The 23,412-nt window shown below is 39.7% G+C and overlaps 1 protein-coding gene across 5 annotated transcripts in view; it reads left to right on the forward strand.

Annotated features, from left to right (window-relative positions):
* Nucleotides 1–23,412, forward strand: part of tfeb (transcription factor EB) — a 34,537-nt gene that overhangs the window by 5,372 nt on the left and 5,753 nt on the right. For 2 of the 5 annotated variants that reach the window (XM_053316118.1, XM_053316123.1), the window contains exons 2-7: nucleotides 8,497–8,587; nucleotides 16,070–16,174; nucleotides 17,068–17,247; nucleotides 19,327–19,425; nucleotides 19,595–19,783; nucleotides 20,546–20,635. In XM_053316118.1, the coding sequence (XP_053172093.1) occupies nucleotides 16,145–16,174; nucleotides 17,068–17,247; nucleotides 19,327–19,425; nucleotides 19,595–19,783; nucleotides 20,546–20,635 (588 nt within the window). In that variant the 5' untranslated portion in view covers nucleotides 8,497–8,587; nucleotides 16,070–16,144. Of the gene's footprint in view, nucleotides 1–6,164; nucleotides 6,389–8,496; nucleotides 8,588–8,887; nucleotides 9,061–16,069; nucleotides 16,175–17,067; nucleotides 17,248–19,326; nucleotides 19,426–19,594; nucleotides 19,784–20,545; nucleotides 20,636–23,412 lie in introns of those variants that run through there. The other 3 variants (XM_053316121.1, XM_053316122.1, XM_053316119.1) reach the window with 3 other exon arrangements.

Consider the following 23,412-nt stretch of genomic DNA (forward strand, 5'->3'; position numbering starts at 1 on the left):
GTTCTTATTACCTAATGTTTGTTTATAAGATCCTGATATGCTTGGCCCCATCATATGTCTTACAACCCAAATGTGTTCTTCAGATCACTTCAGGTAATTTGACCTAAGGCAGCAGGCTGTTCCTCTGGTGAAGGGTAATACAGATCATAATCTTGCTGTCTGCCTTCACTATTGACACTCTTGAATCTAGCCTCTAGACCCATCTCTATCTTTTAGATAGTCTTTACTGAAAATACCATCATTTTGTACCTGTTTTAGTTTTTCACCAACATTAATCCATAATTTTCCAGCCGAGGTTAACAAGTTGCTTTGATGAATTCATAAAATCACTATTTTATATTATTTGGTTCCAATTATTTTTTGTTGTTATTTATTCTAGATAACACTTGTGTGGAAATTAACTGAATAAAAGAGAAGGATGAAGAGGATCTAACCTTTTGCACTTTTAAAATCAGCTTGAATATTTACTGCAAATGTTTTTACACTTGCTTTTTGAGATGGGTATTACTTTCGACTGCATTCATATTCAAACATTGTTATATCTGAAGTACATCATATTACCGGCAATTTCACTCAAATTCAGCTAAAACTTCATTTAAAATCAACAAATTCTTACTTTTCAGTAGATTGCAGGTGTTTTTCTTTCCTTGCACAGTTTAGGATTAGTTATTGTAAAAACCACAGCAAATGACCCCACTAACCCTCTTCTACCACTTGGCCTTTTCCTGTATTTGCAATTGTTGCTGTACTCCCTGGTGTACATCATCTTCACTCATTTTCCCTAGAGTTATTTCTCTGTCTGGAAGTCAAGCATTACCTTCTTAAGACCAAGATCAAAATATTGACTGTGCCACAAGGGGAATAAACACTGCAGTGCAGAAGAAGAGAGAGCATGTAGCCATCTTACTGTGGTTAAAGTTTGGAAACAAAATACAACACATGCCCCCAGTGATGCGAGAAGTCAGGAAATGGTCAGGCCAATCAGAGGCCACCCTGCAGTCTGCACGACATGATGCAGTTTGGAACAAGTTCCCAAAACCCCCTGTTAACAACACTGATGACATCAATTGATTCACTTAGTCTGTGTAGGGTTTAATTTGTGATGGTTCTGGATTGCCAGAACCATCCAGGGATGCCATAATCACATGCATTGCCTCCTACAAATTAAGACCAGTAACATGAATAATTCTAAAGAAGCAGCTTACAGTGTTAGAAGAGCAGTAAAGGAGGCAAAAGGAGACTACAGGAAGAAATTGTAATTACAATTCCAGGAGGGTAATCCTGGCATGTGGCAAGGTCCAAGAACTATTACAGATTACACCCCTACCCTCATCCAGAACACTGGAGCACCCCAGGGCTGTGTTTTGTGCCCCTTGCTGTACTCCCTGTACACACACAACTGTGTAGCCACTTCAACATCATCAAGAATGTTGATGATACGGTTGTGGTGGGGCTGACCACAGATGAATGAAATGGCCTACCTGAAGGAGGTAGAAGACCTGACCCACTGGTCTCAGGACAAAAACCTACTCTTGAACATAAGCAAGATGAAGGAGCTGACTTTGGGAAGAAGCAGGGAAGGAACAATGCCCACTTTATTATTAATGGTACCCTGGTGGAGAAGGTGGTCAGCTTTAAGTGCCCGGAGCTGCTTTTCCATTGCATGGTACAGCTTGACTTTGCTCTACTTGTCTTTTTTTTTGGTTTTCATCAGACAAAAGTTGTGGATAGTATCAGTTACTTGGTACTTTTTTGTTATCACCTCCACTGAGGTGTCAAGCAAGCAGAGCTGAAACTGAAAACTGACATGAAAACACTGCAGGCCCACTGATTGATTCTGAGAAAATCGTCACTTGAATCATCATTTGCACAACGTCCTGTGGTGGAAAATGAATGAATTTCCATAGTAAATTAACTGTTGAGTGTTTGATGGATATTTATTTGTTCTTTAGAACATAAGCTAACTAGCATTTTATTTCTCTCATTCACTGGCTTTGCTTTCTCCAACACTGCTCCCTCTCCTCGCTCGACCATGCTGCATGGTCTTCTTTCTCGCTCGCTCATGCTCTCAGTCAATATCTCTCTTTTTCACTCATCTCTTTAAAAATTAGTTGGGAAGCCAACAGTAAAGTCCAACTTTACTTTTAACATTATCAAACAAAGAGAAATGCCCTGTCCTTGTCCTAAACTAATCCTAAATAAATACTAGAGTACTTGTCTTGTCTATGAATGAAGCAGTACACAGATACACAGACAAACAAAGCAGCTGCACTGTGTGTATTTGACCAATAAGCAACGGTCTTCCCCAAAAACCTATTTAAGGGTTACTATCTGCAGCAGAAAATAAAATAAAGTGAGTAGAGTTGTGTCAAGATGGTTCTATGTAGGGAAACATGGCATTGAGGGCCTGAGCTGGGCGCTGCACACTGACTTAGTGGTGAGAAAGGAAAGGCATAGACTCTTTCACCTCAGATGCCTGAGGAAAATCCTAGTATCCCCTCAAATATTGAGGAATTTCTACTCCTGCACCATCAAGAGCATCCTGACATCGAACATCATTGCCTGGTATGGAAAAAGCATCAAGCAGGCACTGTAATGATAAGGATAGAAGAATCATTAAGGATCTTCAATACCTGCTGCAGTCAGGAAGAAGGTACCAGAAACATCAGGCCAGCACTGAGAGGCTCAGGAAGAACTTCGACCCTCAGGCTATGAGGATCCTAAATTAGGTCACTGCCCAAAACTCCACCACCACTATCATACACATAGAATTATAACTACTCTTATTCTATTTTAACTCTTTTTCATGCACACATTGAAATAATTGGTAGGATTACATTTCACTATATCATTAGATGTGACAAATCAACATGATTGATTGATTAAAGAGAGATGATTAGAGTGAGAGGGGACAGGAAAGTTCAGTAAAGGATCAGGTTTTGGTGTGCGACAGGTGTAGTGAAAATAATGTGTGTATGTGTGTGTGTGTACCTTATCTCCCAACTCATCTCCCAAATGCCTTCCATTCCATTTCACCGTACATGGTGACTCTCACTCATGCAAAAAGAAATGCTGTGAAGCTGGTTGGTAGGTTATTGCACGTACTCTCTCTGTCTCACACAAACACACCCATGGATCCCCACTTTTGTTTAATCAGTATTAATAACGGATAATTTATATGCTCCAAATAGAATAGGGGTGCTTTGAAAATCTAATGGCTTTGTACATTGTGATTTGGACATCTGGCCATAGCAGCCCGTTTAATTCGTCTAGTGAAGATCTTGATGTACTATTGTAAATCATTTGTAAATTACGAAACATGACTAAATTGGCCAGATCATGGAGGTACAATACAAACATCCATGGAAATAAAATGTATACCCATCATTTTGGGTAATGTCATCTGAGACAGCAGATGATGTATCATTAAACTACACATGCAGTCTCCCAGATGCAGTAATACTCATGCAAACAACTCAAGGTCACCTCAGGTCATATGGTGATGTAACACCTATCATATGAGGAAGTGTTGCTTTATTTATAAAACATAATTTTTTAAAATAGAGAACAAGTTCTAATCTATGCCAGACTCACTGTTGCATCCATATTTACAAGATCTTGTTTAAACTCTCAGAACTTTATTTGACAAACTGTTTTAGATTTTATTGTTTCCAAAGGTACCATTTTTTCAAGATAATGTAGTAGTAGTAGTAGTAGATAACCTGAGAGAGGTCAAGAGTATGTCCTGTCTCACACAGACAAAATGTGTTGTATGGATGAAATGTCATACGCAAAGCTCAAGTTTAAAGAGTTGAATTGCAGACCTGTTGCCTTTGGCCCTAGCTACCACTCTACTGACAGCAGTGTTTGTCCTACTTAACAGAGAGATGGTTTAGGTATAGTATAGCTGGGTTAGACTTAGACAAATCAACAATCGCTCAACACTTTCAATAGAGTGACAATGATGGTCTATATGTGTATTTGTTTGCAACCTCTTTGCAACCATGGTGACCAAGGGAGTAAACGTTGGGAAACTTGGCCATTGGACAAGTAGAGAGGGGCTTGGGTGGTGTGTGTGCTTGTTTCGTGCATGTGGATGTATGTGTGTGTACATGTGTGTGTTGGGGTCCTGCCTCCTCCAAAGGCCATTGTCAAAAGAGTACAAGGCTGTCTTGGTCAATGATTTCTCCGCCTCCGCATAGGCTTTATGATTGGCCAGACTTGACAGGAACACAGCTTTCCCAACCAATAAGCTGAGGGCCTGGAGGGGTCCTGCCCCTGGACCAAAATAACCCAGTAAATACACTGCGGGCAGTATGAGAACTGGAGCTGGCCCACTGTTGAGTGCTTTGTGTACAAACAAGGGATGCTTGTCAGCCGGGTACTGCTGAACCATGCTGGCCAGTGTTCTCCTCTGTTGTGATAGGCACAACTAGCTGAGTGGCACTTTGATACCAATGTTTGTGTTTCTGCATTCAGGGATACAGGATGGGGGAGTGTGGATGGAGGGATACAAATAGTTGGGTTACATACTGTACAGGGATGAAAGAAAGATGGTCTGAGACAAAGTGTTAGGGCGGTGCACGTTGTCCCAAAACATAACACACACCATGCACATCTCTGAGGATCTTTGATGAATTTGTTCCCTTTGTCTGTGTATGTGTATATGTGTTGCATATAATAGACATACCCAGCATGTGGCATTACTTATTTACAGTTTATTTTTGCACATTTTTTGGTCACTGAAACTTGAATAATTTTTGCACTAGCATAATATGTCATCATCTGTATTACTGACCTACTCATGTTACAATGGTTCCATATATCCTATAGGGGAAATATTTTACTATTGTGCATGAATTCACCACTGGGAGGCTCCTTTTAAGGGTCCTACCAGGAAGTAGTGGTCATCATTGTCTTGTCTCTAGTGAACTAGGTGGGATTTGCTTCAGTAAATGGTGTATTTGAGTGTGTCCATGATCAAGAAGTGGAGGAGGAATGATTCCTAGTATGACTTCTGCTACTAACAAATCTTACAGTGTACTTTTTTATTTTAATGGGAACACACTAGTCGATAGGGCTTGTTATGAAGTAAATTCACTATACATTAGGTAATAACCTGCATACCGCTGTGTGTGTGTGTGTGTGTGTGTGTGTGTACATACACTTGCATTTACACAGGATGTGCTTTTGTTTTACTGTATATTATCCATAGACAAGCTTAGCATGTAAGATTTGTAGTCTGTAACATTTCATCAAGTAATGTGTTTACAGAAAGGTGTTTTAAGGATATTCTATATTATATTTATAGTGCAGCTGGGAAAATGTGTGACACAATGAACTGTAGTATTGGAAATGTAGTCATAGCATTTTTTTTTTTAACTTGATGAAATTGTGTAGGTGATTATTACACAACAAACACAATGTCGCAACTAATCAGTGATGCCTGAGTGACGTCTCTTTTGATCCATTTGCGTCTGTCATTTGTTATCTGCTGTGATTCCGTGATCTTGTAGTTTACACCTGTTTACATTTTTCAATATGTATGTGGTTTCTCTGTATTTCTCACACTCATTAATCCATCTCTTAAAAATGCACTGACCAGGACTTTCAGTAAAATGATAACAAAATGTATCACAATGAATGAACCAATTTATCAGGATAAGGTAGTACACGAATATGATAAGTCATACTATTACAATAAATCGGCTTTTAGTTTTTGCCATTATGATTGTGCATAGGCTTGTTATCATTAAGTCTTATTGCTCTCTAAGCACGCGGGTTTGTGTGTGCATTCGTGTGTGTGTGTGGGGCAACATATCAGTGTGTGGGAGTATAATTGAAGAAGTAAATATGCTGATTCACAGCCTCACAAATCAGAAAAAATACATACACAATGACCTGGCAGTCAAAATAAGGAATTACCTCCAGGGTCTGTGTGTCAGTATGCACGCATTTGTGTAAGTGTTATGCATATGCGGTACACTGCTCTAAGAAAGAGGCTGGACTGTAGGAGGAGTTCCTTATTAGAAAAGAGAGAGAGATGAGTTTACTGGCAACAGGGCTCTCCTTGTTGTTGCCCCAGACTACGGCTTCCAGGCTAATTTAGGGGAAGAGGAGGAGAGTGGGAGGAGGAGGAATAGGAAGCTGAGCTGGTGGTTAGAGAGAGGGAAGAAGGTGACTAATAGTGACTGTCACTCAGCATACTGTAACGGCCAGTGGAGGGAGGAGTGGCGTCACAACCAGTGAACTGAGCGTATGTAGGCTGTAGTTCGGCAGGCTCAACACGCAAACTGTCAGTGCCAGTAAGTGCGTGCATCAACACGTGGAGGAGCAGATTTCCACTTGGATACAGTATGTTGTCTTTGGGATAGCTGGAGAGTTGTTGGTAAGAATCAAAGTTCAATCATTTTAATCAGTGTGTATGACAGTGTTTGTCATTGCTTGGCAGTTGGATATAGTGCTGTCAATTTGAGCTACAGTCCTGCTGTTGTTGAATCGAAAATGAAATCAAGGAAATTTGAACAGTTTTTTAAAGTGTTTTTAGTGACATACAGTACAGTTCTTTTAAAGCTCAACAGATGCAGTAGTAGCAGCAGCAGAAGTGTTGGTTAAATTGCTGTTGACAGTAAACTGACACTTATTATATATTGCAGTTTGACCTTTCAAAAATAGAAATAGGATTCAGAGTCATCACTGCATAATTTATGTAATGATTCGTTATGTGCAGTTAAGTGGAGGCAAAATGTCAGAGTTTTGGTGCTAATGTGCGGCAGTCTGTTGAGGGGACAATGAAGGTTACTACATCAAATACAACAGTTCTCTAATGTATGCTTAAATGCCTAAATGCATTGTGTTAAAGTGAGTTTTTAGAGATCCTTTGTGTCTGGGGTGCTGTTATACTAGTTGATAAGTTACTAGTATTATACCTGCGCTACAACAGGTTGGCTTAATGTATATATCTCATAATCTGAGCGTGAATATTCTGTGTGTGCATATATGATCTGTGCATGTAGCAGAAATGTTTACCAGTTTAGTTAGACACAATTAGTAGACAAGATTAGACAACATTTACTTCTTTTTAGACATATTAAATTCAATTTCACTCCTCAGTCCTAAGAAATGTGGTGTGAAACAGTTTTTGTTCTTTCCCTGGGCTGCCTGCAGAGGAAGTTGCTTCACCACTGACAAAACTAGGAGTTGTGAAAATTGATGGAAGAAAAAAGGGGAAGTGGTACATTGTGGTAATTATTGATGATGCTGGTCTATTGTCTTTCCTGTGTCTTATTGTGTTGTACTTTTATAAGGCGTTACTGAACGTGTGTCTGTGTTTGTGTTGTCCTTTCTTTTGCTAGTTGGACATCACTCTCTTATCTGTGGTTGGTGTAATGTAGCAGAGTAAACTGAGGCAAGCAGGACTGAGATTCACTCTGGGCAAGGGTCTCTCTTGGTCAACTATATATAGACTGTGTTTAGAAGGTGACGGACATTGTGATTCACAGACAATGTTGATGAGTTATGGTGATTCATTCAGATGACCTTCAGGAAGTTGGTTATTTAGCAGAAATGCAAAGCTTGTTGATGGTAATTCATGTCAAAAGCTTCTTAAAGACAAAGTGGGCACTTGTTGCCCATAAATTATACAAAATAGTTTCTATTCACCTCAAGTTCACTAACAAGCTAAGGACACTGACCCTCTTACAGCACTTAAACTACACCCATGAGAAAATGTATAACAGAAAGAGTGTGCAGTGTTTTGAATATGTTACTTTATGCTCATTGTCAATCTCTAAACCTGGCTGTCTGTCTGATGACGATTTAGCCTCTGGAATCCAAACGGATATAGACATTTGCTCACCACACGGACTGTTTACCTGTATGCAAACAAAGCAACATAAAACATGATTTGTCAGTAACAAATCTTGTCCCATTGCCAACAGATTCTGCATTCATAACTTCTTCAAACCAGTTATTGTAAAAACCCTCCACAGACATGCTTTCATTCATTTGATAAACAGAGCTAGAAGCCACATGAGTGTAAACATTTTCATGGCAAGAACCAGTTGCCAATCAGCTGCAATGATTTAAGAATCTATCATATATCAAGAAAATATCAGTTGAGAATATGCTGTCTTCACACCCCTCAGTGAGTGCAGATACTAAGGTCTCACCATGGTCTGCTGCTTTCCCTGCTTCCGCTGTGGAAAGTCTTCTCTTTTTTTAAGTTCTTCAGTGTGTGTTGCACACCTGCTGCTTTCCCCTACTGAACACTCCACTGCCTCATCTGTTGCTCCTCCAATACTACCTCAGTCACGTATTGTGTGTTACAGCTATTCACTCCATCCGTCCATTTTTACATTCATTTTACAATTTTTAACCAAGCATCTTTTCTTTCTTTGTTTTTGTCTGTCTTTCTCTCTTTGTTTCTTCTGTCTCCCACCTACCCCTATATCACCTTCCTTCATCCCTCTCTGCCTCATGATCTCCTCCCCGCAGATTGCCATCCCGTTCTTCAGCATCCAGACATGTAGTCAGCAGCATAAGCAGAGCCTATTCCTGTTTGTGAACTCTTTTTCTTCTCAAACAGGTAATTGTACATGTGTCGATGTGTGTCTGTTTCTGTGCACTCTCATGCTTTGTATGCTACAGTAGAAATCCACTCTTCCAGTGATAGTGTGTCTCCCCTGCTTTAACACAGAATGTAATTCTGACTTAAATTGCTTACTACTATTTACTTACTGAATGAGAATCTTTATTTCTAAGGTCCTGAAGTGACCGCATCCAGTCTGGTGTACATCCTACATAGCCCCTGTAATGCTCTAATTAAATTCTCAGGGTCAGTTGTAATTAGTCCAGATGTGAGGTGGTAGCATGGATGGTTTTTATAGCTAAATCAGTATTAGTTGACCCAACAGAATACCAGAACTGAGGGTTTGAAACTGATCTGTCTGTCCGTCCTCCTGCCAGTCTGTCTGTCTGCGTGTCCATGCAGAATGGTTCGGTGTGTTCTTGTTGCTAGGGGATACAGCTGTTTGTGTGTGTGAGACCAGAGAGGAAGGGGTAAGGACTCCATACTTGCCATGCCATCCTTGTCACATAATCCTACCAACCTTCCTCGATATATGTGTGTGGTGGTTTATTGATACTGGAGGTCTGTTTACATCTACTCAAAAGCTGACAGGCGCTGTGGAACAGTAATTTACATGCAAACTTACTGTTTATGTGCATGCCCCAACCCTAACTCCAACCTACCTACAAACACACACATACAGACATCCGCGCAAATAGACACAGACACACACACATGCACATAAACAAAACAAAAAGCACACCATGGCTCGGGGGAACAGGGTGTTCCTGAAAAGGAGAACAGAGAGCAGAGGAGGTTATTTTAGTCATTAGAGCAGGCAGACAGATAGCTTAATGCGGAAAGGGTGTGTGTGTGTTTGCGCATGTGTTGGAGGCTGGTGAAATGCAGAGTGTAGCGTCACATTTGCAACCTTTGTGTTATTAACAGAAAGTTTGACTAAGCTTTTAATAACCTGAAACTTTTCTAAGTCCAAAGTATCAAAATGATTAAAAATCAAATGCTAAAAAAACGGCTGCACACTTCTAATATACTCGAGTTTCAGAGCAAAGTGATTGTGTTTGTGCTGTTTTGTCACACATGTGAAAAGATGCATTTGTGTGACCTTGAGGGGATTTCTCTCTACTCTCACTGCTTATGCAGAACTGCTTGATCTTAATATAGAAATACACTGTCTTTCTTGACTTTACACTTGTCCCACAGCCTTTTTTAAAATGGCTGTAAATTGTCTTTGAATTTTATTATGCAGCTGTGGCCGCATATGTTTGATACACACATGCTTTGTTGTGAGAGGGCACCTCTGTGAATGTGTGTATGCACTCCTCTCACATTTAACTGCACGGTGTTGGCTGTTTTAAAAGGCCTTCCTTGGCATTGCACAGTAACTTCTAAAAATACACACCCCACAAATTAACACCATGTCTCTGAGCACAGGTGCCATGGCCCTGCACTGCCCCGAGTGTGTGTCTGTACTTGTGTCTATGTGTCTTTTTAATGTGTATTTGTTGTACACTTTACTTTATATATAATATAGGAAGGAACTTAAACTGTCATCACAATTATATAGTTGTTTAATGTGCGCTGTGTGCTCATCGTTGACATGTATGATGTGACTAATCTGTGGCACAATCCAGAGTTGACCTCTGACCCTGGCTTCCTCCGCTCTGTATCCTCCCACTGGTTGTCAGTGTTTGAAGTGCAGGGGCTGTGACATCACAGCATTGGACACACAATGGCCATGCTGTACTCGCACTGCGTCACGGATGCCTGCTTACCCTAGTGGATGCCAGGCAATGGGAAGGCCCATGTGGGAGACCATGCTGCCTGGTAGCAGTGTGTCACCATATTAGATTAGTGATATCCTGCCAGTGTGAGCATGCTTAAAGTATCTATATGTATCATGGATTAATCACAGTTGGGGGCTATATGATACAGTGTTATGTAATCATCACCACCACACCAGGTGTCTTAAACAGTTTCAGTTTGGGGATTATAAAGCAGCAATAAATTGCCTGTAATCTTTATTTGCATGAATAATTAACCCAAACCTGACACATGTGGAACATTTTTATTAATATATAAGGGATTCAAACCTGTGTCTAAGTGTCAAACTGCATCAGTGCCACATATGCACTGATACAAGTAACACTATAGCATTGCTATGTATGTACAGTGCTCATGTCTTAGTCTTGGTTTGTCAGTTAACCAATCAAATATTGTTTTATGCTTATGTTGGAGCAGGAGCCAATGATGGAAGTTGGAGAAGTCTGTGTTAAACTGGAATAATGTAGTACAAAATAGAGGACAGTTAATGGCTTTGGATTCAACATGAAACGCTACAAGAAGTAATTGCGTGGACCTGTGCAGTGGAACATGCTGTATAGTAAGCTGTGCTCTATGTGGTGAAAGCATAGAGCACATGTCCTTCTCTGGCTGGCATTCCTACCTTGCCGATTGAGTTTGGAGATGTAATCACCCCATTTGTCAGACTATAAATACACTGTGCAGCATTCCACCACTATGTGTATGTGTGTGCACACACTGTTTGTAGATGTTAGTAAGCATCTTGAAAGAGAAAACAATTGCTAATACTACTTTGGGGGGACCTGCTTCAAAAGCGCCAGATGTTAGCAGTCAGCAGTGATGGAAGAAGTACTCGGATCCTTAAAAGTACCAATACAACAATGTAAAAATACTCCATTACAAGTAAAAAACCCTGCTTAAAACTACATAAGTGTTAACAGTTGAAATGAGTTAAAGTATTGCAGTAAAAGTAGTGGTTTGGTCCCTCTGATATTATTATATATATAAATACTGAAGCATCAATGTGTAAGTAGCATGTCACTGTTATAGCAAGTTTGAACTTCTTTATATATAGTTAGTTAAGTTCAGTGATTTCCAAACTAGGGACCAGGCCCCTTCAATGGGTCACCAGATAAATCTAAGGTGTCATAAGATGATTAATGGGAGAGGAAAGAAGAAAAAAACAAAGTTCTGTTCTCAAATCTGTTTTCTACGGAGTCCCTCTGGTGACATTGTCAAAAAGAAAATTAAATCGTGGCCACGATATAGCTATAACGTGCGCAAAAAATACTAATTTGTGGCCACGAAATAAGTATAACGTGCGCACGAAATACTAATTAATAATATTAATATCATTCCTGGACAGTTGGATAAGCAAATCAAGCGCACCTTCTCAAAGGTCTGAGGTAGAGACATTAGAGGGGCTAAAGCTACACGATGGACAGGGACAGTATGATAGAGTTTTATTTTAGGCTGGGAATGAGCTACAAAGACATTCTGAAAAGCCTGGCATTGGAAGGAACCATCATTACTAAGAGCCATTTAAACAGGATATTGAGAGCCGGGTTCTAGAGAAGGTGCGCTCGATGTAGAGGGTGTACATTAAATTAGGTTCAAGCACTCTTAGTTCTCTCTTTCTTTTAGCACTTTTCCTTACAAGTCACAGTTGTTTACATGCTTTTCAGTTCTGCTAGTACATTAGCTAGCAGTTAGCGATGACCTCACTCTCCTCCTCTCTTTTACTTAGTGTGTCATATGTTTAATTATTCTCCTGCCCCCTTTAGCGATAATGGTTGATAATGGATAATATTTACAGTAGTGGAGGCTCGTCTCACTGAGTGAGAAGTGCTACTCTGCACCATTGAAACCCAGTCGCTAGCTACTGTAGTTAGCCAGCCCCCAAAAACAAGTGTCAATCAAAATGTGATCTGCCAAACATACATAGTATTGAGGTGATTTATACAGCAAAATGAACTGTTTTTTGAACTATGTTTTCTAATAGTTATGAATGTTTATTTTCACTCAGATTTTTGTGGATGCTTAATGAGACATTAAACTTTGGTATGCATTTGTGTTATTTCAAGCCAAATTTCCCGAGGCTTAAAAGCTTGTTATATTATCCTTTATGTCAAATATGCATCTGAAAAGTAACTAGTAATTAAGGCTGTCAAATTAAGTTAAAGTTGTAGTGGAGTACATAAAGGATTTCCCTCTGAAATGTAGTGAATTGGAAGTATAATTTATACTTAAGTAAAGCACAATTACTTCTAAATTATAGTTATGTACAGTACTTGAATAAATGTACTTAGTTACACTCCACCTCTGGCAGTCAGTAGTTGCTCCATCAATACAATTGTTGAGTGTTTGTTTTCTGTGTAGGTCTGAGTGATTCTGCTGCTTTGGAGCTGCTTGTGTGGAGCCTTTCCTAGAGTCCAAGTTATGGTACATGTTTGTGTTGGAATGTGTGCGTGCGTGTGTGTGTGTGTGTTCAATGTGTATTTCTGCATGGGTGTGTGTTTTTCATGTGGGCCATCCAATGGGCACAAAGCGGGCAGTGTGTGCCCCCTCGGGTGCTGAAATGTACACTTTGGACAACAGGCGGCTTCAGTCCTTCTCAATAGGAGCTGCCCTTCTTATTGTACCTCACGCACAATGAGCTTTTCTCTCTCTCTCTGTCTTTTTCTCTCTGTCTTTCTCTCTTTATGACCATATACAGACAGTGTTTCTGATGAGAGTTTGGAAGAATGTCCTGATGTCGCTGCTTTTCTGTGTCCCTCTCAACTACACATCACAAACAGCAAAGGCAGTAGAATAAAATAGAAACCTAGCCATCATCAGTAGGTTCCTACTGCACCTTTTTTTTAAGTCTAGACAAGCTTAGTCATTCAAGTGATAAATTGCAGAAGGGGAAACTATCAGTCCTGGGACTCCCCACTGAGTGTGTGTGTGTGTGTGTGTGTGTGTGTGTGTGTGTGCGTGTGTGTGTGTGCGTGTGTGTGTGTGCGTGTGTGTGTGTGTGCATGTTTGTGAGTGTGTTTTCGTGAAAGAAAACAGGAGTTGTCATATAAAGGGGTGAAGGTGTTCCCCATCAACCTTCTGTTCACATGACCACTGAAGAACAACAAGACCACATGACTGCCACATGACCTCCCATCATTACTGAGGAAGCAACTCTAAATTTCCCGTTTTCTGTGTGGGCAGCCAGGGAGTATTAATGCTAACTTCTTTCATCCCATTTCATCCAACCATCAGATTTAACTTGACACTACTTAATAGATGTAGTCAGACTGGCACATTTTGCAAATTTTGTTTGTCGATGTTGTTTGTTTTGCTTTCGTTACAGAATTTGTCTGTACAACAGGACCTAGGATCCTGTTGTATCTGTGTTACCTCTTTAATTTATTCATGATCAGCTGACCAAAAAACATTGTATTTCATTCATAAAAGACAGAATATTTGGGCAAACCCTTTGTTTGCTTTTTCTTTTATCAGATATGACCCGATATAAGCAAAGTTTCTTGAATGTGTATGTTGATAAATCTGAGAATTTGGCATAGTTTGCTGATTTAAACAGCATTTTGTAGACTAATTTGTTAAAACATGTTGTTCATATCTATACTGAGGCTAAGACACTAGCCTTATGACCTGTTGACAAATATTTATGTACAAGAAGGACATCACATGAGCACACTGCACATTTTTTTTAACAGCCTGACTGATTTATTGAAGAGGCAGTTATTTGAGGCCTCATGCAAATAGAGAGACACACTGTGGCAGTGAATGCTCTAAGGCATATACACTTAATAAATAGAATAAGGAGTATGACAACATGTTGTTGAACAACTTGTAGAGAGGGCACTTGGTTGCTTTTGGCTCAGTGGAAACACAGAGGACTTGATCCCGAATAGTGGGTACTAAATTGCGTGCACAGTGCAATAGATTGCGCATTTCATTTGCATGCGTTTTGCGGGTGATCTACTGAGAATAACTGCGTAAATGAAAACAGGTGCAGACAGCAGTATTTAAATTAGGGTTTTACGTGTCTTAATGGAGAGTTTGGACGAGGGCAAAATGAAATGTGATCAGGTTCTAGTGGAAGAGGTTAACAAGTATATTGAGTTATAACAAAAACAAATATTACCAGAAAAACCGACATATGGGAGAGTATTTGTGACAAAGTCAATGCTGTTAGTAAAACCAAAAATATTCCACTCCAAAATTATTAACACAGGTGGGAAAAGTCCATCCTGTGTGTAGTCTGTCATTGTGCCTCCGTCTCCTCCTCTCCACAGTTACAGCAGTCATCTGTGCTCAGTGTGCAGCTGGTTAATACCTGCCCTTCAAAAGTATTATTTATAGACCCAGTTAGCATCAGAAAAATACCTTCAGGTTTAGTAAATCACAATGCGCATGCTAAATAACAATAGCATTTTCTCCTCCCTGTATTTTGCACACTGGGGTTGAAACGTCCCATATTACATATTCATTATGGTAAACGTACTAAATGGACAGCACGTACTATTTGGCACAGTTGACAGACGCAAACCTCAGGTTAGTAGATCAGCGTGCACATTTTCTGCGGGTGATGTCAAATTTGCACGCGTTTTCTACTCGCGCAAACCTTTAGTAAATCAGGCCCAGTGCATATTAGTTTAAGACAGGAGTCCTAGGGTTGACAGGTAACCATTAGAGATTTAAAGATTTTTGAAGTACTTTTTAAAATATGTATATTTGTTGTCTTGTTATCTGGAAATCTGTTTAATCTTTCATCATCCACGTGCAAAGATACGTCCAGGATGTATTCAGCCTAACTTAGCTCAAAAATTGGAAGAAGGAGAAAACTATGTCCAGCAAAGGTCTAACAACTTCAAACCTATCTTGCTGTACATTGTACACTGTCTTGTGTATTTAATACATGCAACACACACATAGACAATTAAACATTATAGTTGTAGGAGCAGTTATATTTCCTCAACATTGGGAGGTGCTTCTTGGCCAACAACAGTTTAGTGTAGTATTTCACCAACACAACATCCCAAAAGTATTGGGCCTTAAATAGTTCTTAAAGATTCCCCTGACTTCACCTCTATTGGACTGATGGTCATAATATTTGGTACAAACAATCATGTCCTCCTCAAGATGAATTGTATTGACTTTTACAATCCCTTAAATTTCCATCTAGCACTGTCATCAGTACAAATTTTTGCTTTTGTAATTTTTAATTACAGTGAACCTCAGTTGAGATTCTATTTCACTAATAAACCAACACAAAGAAAAGGAAGAGCACATTACCACTAAAACAGAGCTTAGTCAACATATAAAAAGAAAGTACATCACAACATTGCACACTTCCTCATCCCCTCTCACCACTCTTTCCTTATCAATAAAGCACACATGAACAATTACAAATTAAAGCACCTTCTGTACAAAGAGAGTATATCAGTTGAGGTGGAAGTGTTTACTCTGCATTCATCTTGGTAACTACTCTTCTTGTTTAGGAATCATCTCAACTGCAGACCTCCGATAGAGAAGATAACTTTCACAACAATGAGATTAAACTTAACATTGAATTATGTTAATTAACACAATCCCTTTGTATTTTGTGTGTGTTTTTCTTTCATTCCACCCTTGTTCTTGTTCACCTCTAATTTTTTCCCCCCCTGCCTTTCTTCTCCAAAGCTTCCTCTACCTCTCGGGCTGGACTGCGGTGCATTGACGTCGGCTCGCCCTCCCCTGCCCCCTCGCCCCCCAGCAATGGCCTCACGCATTGGGCTGCGGATGCAGGTAGGACACATACCCACAAGCAATACAGTACATGCAAGCCTTTCATCAGGTAAGGACATCTTAGTCCAGTCTGTTTGTAGTGTTATATACTCGGTGGATATTGGAGATGGGGATATTCTGGTCAGTATCATTCATTTGACAGCATCTACATTCATCAACCACTGATAAATCTGCCCATGCTATTTTGGACTTTGGTATTTTGATATGTATACTTTACATACTTATAATACAGGGTGATTTAATAGATGAGTGAGTCATCAGTTGTGCTGTGCTAACAAACAGCCAGCTCTCATTATCCACTCTTAAAAGAGCAGAGATGCAAAGAGAAACCAAAAGTGACAAGGGCTTCACAAATCAAAGTCACTTTATACAGTCATGAGAAAAAATCTGGTAAGGGATTTAAAAAGATCTCAAAAGAATTTGAAATCAGCCATTCCACTGTCCAAAATTTCCTCAGACCGATGTCAGAGACTGGTAGATGGCTACAAGAAGCGTCTCACTGAAATGATTTAAGCCAAAGGGGGTAACACTAGCTATTAGGGGGTAGGGTGTCCTAACTTTTTCCTCAATTAGAATACACATTTTTGTTGATATCTTTTGTTTAATGAGTAAAACAAGATTATTTTTTGTTGTTTATCTGCAATTGAATAACTTTCTTTTCCAGAGATAAATAACAACGAGACTAGACATCGATATGTGAACATTTCTTAATAAGGAACTGAATATTTAATGGGCTGTCCTAATTTTTTCACATGACTGTCTAAATGTTATAATGAGAATCCCTATGGTGTGTGTGTGTGTGTGTGTGTGTGTGTGTGTGTGTGTGTGTGTGTGTGTGTGTGTGTGTGTGTGTGTGTGTGTGTGTGTGTGCGCGTGCCTGTTGGTCTACCCAGCTGATGCGAGACCAGCTGCAGCAGGAGGAGCAGCGCGAGCGGCAGCAGCAACAGCAACAACAGCAGAATGCAGCCCTGCATTATATGCAGCAACGCATGGCTGGACCACCTGTGTCTACCCCAGCCATTAGCACCCCACAGCATTACCAAAGCATGCAGGTCCCTGTGGAGGTTCTTAAGGTCAGTGAACTGCACCAAACGATTCTTTTCATTAATAAATCTGTTGATTATTGTATTATGGAGGCAGTACAGTCTGTTGGCTGTTAGGTCCACCATGTTGGTTCAAACTAGAATGTGTTTTGTATATTAGATGGAATTGCCTTGAACTTTGGCACACATGGTCCCCAGTGGATAAACTCTAAGAACTTTTGGTGATGTTTTCATCTTGTGCCACCGTCTCTAATACTGTGAAATGTCTCACTCTCAACTACTCATCTACTTGATGGGCCTGACACAAAATTTGTTCAGACAGTCATGGTTCCCAGAGGATGTATCTTGACTTTGATTATACACTAATACACTTATATTGTGCACTGGTTTATCCTCATCAGCTACCAGTAAGTGCTAATTAGCTAATAAGATGGTAAATATTATCAACATTACCACTACCTGCTTAACATCAGCATGTTAGCATACTGGCATTAGCATTTAGCGCAAAGCACATCTATGCCTCACAAAGCCACTGGCGTGGATATAGACCATAAGTCATATTTCCATATGAATTGATTCATGTGACATACTAAAAGTAGTGAAAAATAATAGCCCAATGATGTCTGTAGATTGCAACAGCCCCAAAACCTTAATTATTCAGTTTACAATTACATGAAACAATGTTTCACTTTTAAGAAGCTGGAAACAGCATTGCTTGTGTATAGACACACACTGTGATTTTGAACATGCTTGATACTGAACTCATTGATTGAAAGGTGGAAGTATCAAGGCAGGATAAGAATAAGCATAAACAGGGATTTATGTATTGGTCCATTGTTGTAGTCCCTTGTTATCTCTACACAATCTTAGTTTCTAGACGTGGAACCAAAATTATATGTAATTTATTCTCAATCACTCACTTCTGATAAAAATGCAAAAGGATTATACACATGTGCTAAACATATGTCATTGAGTGGAGTGGGACAAGAGAAGGGAATTATTGTGGGGGTTCAAAAGGACATGGGTCTGTACTACCATTAATCCACTCACATGTTGCTGGGAAGGGGACAGGACAGAAGGGAGCAGTGGAGGTGGTTAGGTCTTAAGTTAGCATTGTGGCCTCTCTCACAGCACTGCTTGTCAAGGAAAAATCAGGGACAGATTTGAAAAGGGCAGAGAGAGAAAAATGCAGTGGAGCAGCAAACAGGTAGGGAGACTGAAGGGGGAAGATACCGGGCAGATAAGAGAAGTTTGACATGTTTGGCGATAGGACAGACAGGAGCGATGTAGATAGTCTGAGTCAGACAGGGACAGATAAAGCTGAAGTGACATTTTGCCCGATTCCAAAGATGCCTGTGTGTGTCCTTATCTTTGATGGAGTGTGTTTGTGTGTATATAGGTTTGTGCAATGCTCCTTTATGTATGTGCTTACGCGCACACTTGTATTTTATGGTATTTTGAGCGGTAAACCTGTCCAGTGTGTATGTGTATGCACTGGTAACTGTATGGGGCAATTTGCTGTATTGACAGTTTACTCAGTGTGAATGAATGTGTGTGTGTGGGTGGAGTGGTGGTTATGAAATCTCAGTTTTTGTCAGAGTTGTCAGTGTTATTTTTGCTTTCATGTGGAAGATAAGATGAGCTCCATCACTTCCATCGAATCTGTCATACCTCCCACACTGTTTCTTCAGATTGAATAGTGACTGTGACTTGTCAACTGTCAAGACCTGCTGTAAAAACAAACCTGTTCATACTAATAGGAAGTAGAAGTATCAATTTACGTAAAAGTTTCTAGTGAATTTGATATAAATCTGATTCTGGTTTTAAAACAGATAGAGTTGGAAGGCTGAGGAGTTTTTAATCAAGTTGGGAGTTTGAGCTGCTCTCAGTCCTTTTGGTGGTGGACTTCTGTTTTTTTTTTTTTTACATTTAAATCACAGATTGTGTCTTTAAGTAACACCAATAACCACTAAAAACCTGTATGATCTTGTTAATCATTCCTAGATGTAAGGAAGCATGAACAGGACCAACAAAAAATGATGATTTACAATGATAAAAATGATAGAATACATTTTGAAAACACCCTTTCAATGTCCATTTCTAATACAGGTACAGACCCACCTTGAAAATCCTACAGACTACCACATCCGTCAGTCTCGGAGGCAACAAGTAAAAGAATACCTGTCCACCACCTGTGCCACCAAACAGGTATTTGTCTGTCTGCTTTAACTAATGCTAGATATCTGTTTATGTCTCCAACTATCCACATGCAGTCCTATTGCAGTATTAATTAATGTCATTACTCTGTCAGTCATTAATGTCATCTCAGGGTGTCTGTTAGATGGTGTTCATTCTCTCTTCCTCTCCCTGTTCATAGACAGTCCATGCAGTTACAGGACCGATGCCACCCTCTCCTCCCACAACCATGGGACCCACAGGGGGCTCTGCGCCTGCCCCTCCTCCCCTCCACTCACCACACATGCGCACCGAGCAGCTCATGTCTGGTAACAGCGCCCCCAACAGTCCCATGGCCATGCTCAACATCGGCTCCAGCCACGAGAATGAGGTTGGCGTCTTAAAGTGTGGGCAGATAGTACCATAAACATAAACCCACAAATGCAATTCATGCTCATGTTAAACAGTAGTAGAACCAGGTTGGAAATACATCCCTGAAATATGATTTAATTACACACTTGTATAAAATTATGAGGATTGAACATTAGCCTGAAAGTGATATTATCTCCACATTTTATGAGAGCGGCATAATGATTTAATTGGTGTTTCATAAGCTAGGGCAGCATTTTTATTTTTTTTGGTATGCATTTGTGCATACAGTAGGTGCATGGATGAATGTGTTGACTAACTGGCAATAACTCAGGCTGGCTATGATTGGAGTTTAAATGCTCGATTATGGCCTTGCAACAGTAATTACAGCTTAACAAGTGACAGAGAAACAGCAGAATGCAAAGCCCTTTGAACCTGGCAGACTTTGACCAACTCTCCTCCTCCTCCTCCTCCTCCTCCTCCTCAAACTCACGACCTCTCTTCTTTCAGTCTCACTGAGAGAAAATAGTCTTACCAGTTAGCCTTCATGACACAGAAGTCACTTCTTAAGTCCTCTCTTGAGTGAGACATGCGCCTGCAGGCGAGTTCACCTGGAGGCCTGCATGTCATTAGGTTTCAGGTGATGATAAATGTACAAGTTGTGACTGTTTTCAGTGTAGTGTATTCAAATGTAGTTTAGGTGCAGTCTTTAAGAGTTAGAGATTATAGGTCATTAATATACAATATGATCACATAAGTAACAGTCTTTCCCTGCATCTTTCAGATGGATGAGGTCATTGATGACATCATCAGCATGCAGTCCAATTATGATGATATTCAGGCATACATAGACCCTATCCAGATGCCAAACACAGTAAGTAGAGCCACTAAAGTGTGATTTCAAGAACCCTTTATTTGTAACTGTCTTTTATATGACTTGTGTACTTTGCATCCAGCTGACTCCTTTAATATGTTCTGATGTTAAATGTTGTGTTTTAGTTATATTGTTACCAAGGATTTTCTACATGTTTCAGGATTGGTGGAAATTTTATCTTTTCCTTAGAACAAAAGCAACATATAGTACCCTGCTAAAAACATGCAAATATCTTTTATGAAATAATATTGTAATAGCATGAGAGCATTTTAGTGCACAGTGCAATTCCACTGACTATATGAATGACATGTTGTATTGAGTTATATGAATTATGCTACGCTTTATTTTGTTAAAGAAAATTCTTCGGATTGGTAAACTGGTATCAGCTCACCCACTGCAACTATTTGTACTTGCTTTAAAGAAAATTCTATTTTTAAGACAAAATGACTGATGTTGAATATGTTATTTTCACAAATCACAGTGCAGACTTTGTATAGCTACAGTTTGGTCACATACCTTGTAAATGTATTGTATTACCACACTAGATTTTCTAACATTGAATGTTTAATTATTTATTTTTATTCTACTTGAGGTCTTATTTTTGACTTAGTCTGCCCTAAATGAGTCAAAGTTTTGGTCATGCCGAGTCATCAGTGCTCTGGCTTTTCAGAAGTTCCTTTAATCATTGCTCCTGCATCTGTATACTGTGTGTCACTCCCCTCATTTATGTTCAATGTCCTTAGTGTTTATTTTATATTATTATATTTTTTATATTAAAGGATGGCAGTGTTGTTAAGACAGTAGTTGGACTTGATAACAATGAGTTTAGTAAATGGCTAATGTTAAAGGACAACATGTGTTGCTTTTTCAGTTTTCTGATTTCAGTCTTTCCTTCAACTGCAGAATTAGGAAGAAATCTGTTACGTCTTTTTGCACATAAAGACACAAATTCATACACACATGCAAAAGTGCATGAATGAGTTAAACACTAAACATTCCATCCCATAAACATATTGGACAAAGTTAGAAAATGTAGGGAAGACATGTCAGATGAGGACTGTACAGTGCTTTGTGTTTGAGGGAGCAAACTCAGAAAATTAACAATTAAACTGCCAGCAGTTAGAGTTCAACTTGTTTACAAGACATTCAGAGGGAGGGAGGAGGAGGGGGGTGAATAGTAAAAGATGGGAGGAGGGAAGAGGGATGAGGGCAATTTGTGCAAGGGAAAACAGGCTGAAAGTCCAGTTAGGGGAAAGTTCACTCTTGTTTGGTGGAGAGTAGAGGTAGAAGAAAGATAGGATCAGTGCTGCCGAGGTCAGTCTACCGGTACAGGGGTGGCATTGCCAGAAAGAGCGTATGCTGCTTGCGTCTAAGAGCGAGGAAGAAAGAGCTCTGGTCTTGTTAAGAAAGGAATAGAGGATGAAGGAGATGAATAAGACATATGCCATTGTGGAAGTTATTGAAGGAGAACAGATTCAGCTGGTAAGAAACTGATAAAATGCTGATTTTAAGCCTGTTTAATGTCAACTTTGGTTGGTGTTGTGAGAGTTAGTTGGCACTTTGTTCTCAGGGTTAACCACAATTTGGACAGATGCAGCGGCATGTCTAACTCCCAGCCTCGGGTCTCTGATTATATGATGAGGCACAGGATGGTGGGTGGGGGAGGTTTTTAAATGTTTTGTTGAGTGTGTGGATGGGTTGAATGTAGCACTGGAATCAGGATTGTACAGCAGACTATCATGTTTGGGTCTACCATGCAATTAGAGTATGATTATTAATAGGTCTTGACCACTGCAGGCTCTGACACATTGTTTGACATATGTCTAATTAACTCTGTGTGTGTCTGTTTGAGAGAGGGAGAGGGAAACCCAAACAGCCTCTTGTAGCTTCATCTGATAGTATGTTCTTTGTGGTTGATTGGTTTAATCAGGATGAATTTGTCTACATATATCTGTGTGTACATTTAATTTGACATATCACTGATTATGTGCTGGAACAACCCTGCAAATGACCAGTGAGTGTGAAGCCAGTACAAGAACTGAACTAAAGGCAAGAAAGAAACTTTACAGCTCTATTTGAACAATAGCTTTTAGAACATTAATGATGCAGTGTAAAATTTATTATGGAGAAAAGTGTTTTGTACACTGGAAAAATCTCAGCCTCATTCCCAACAGACAGACCAGAGCGTAAAACTCACCTGCTAATCCTGATGGGGATTAAAGTGGCAAACTCCATGGAATTCTTGGAATCTCAAAGTTTAGTAAGAGCCGGGAACACCACTGAATACCAGGCACAAGTGAACAGATCGACTCTTGAAATTTTATGTGTGTGTGTGTGTGTGTGTGTGTGCGCGTGTGCGCGTGTGCGTGTGTGGATGGTTATACTGAGCCATATTGAGTACCAGTCACGTGTGCTCCTTCATTTAAGTTAGTTGGAATGGAGCATGGAGGTGGGGCGCCCGGCCAGGACATATGTAGCCAGAGAAAAGGCATGAAGGAAGTTAGCAATTAGAGTTAATATCAAAGTGTGTGTTTTCAGTTGTTTTTTAATCAGGAGCAAACCTGAAACAACCATAATGTGGTATGACATTATATCATTGGATTCTGCCATTAATGTTGATGTACAGTTTTGGTTTCAAAATTAGAACAGTTAGTGAGTCAGATGTCTCAAAATATAATAGAGAATGCAGGCTAAAAAGATAACCATCATCATAAAGTCCAGTGTGATGATGGGTTAGATGAGATATTTTAAAATGTTCTTGCTTAAACAACTAAACA

The sequence above is a fragment of the Scomber japonicus genome, chromosome 3 (assembly GCF_027409825.1).
Source record: "Scomber japonicus isolate fScoJap1 chromosome 3, fScoJap1.pri, whole genome shotgun sequence".
Classification (NCBI taxonomy): domain Eukaryota; kingdom Metazoa; phylum Chordata; class Actinopteri; order Scombriformes; family Scombridae; genus Scomber; species Scomber japonicus.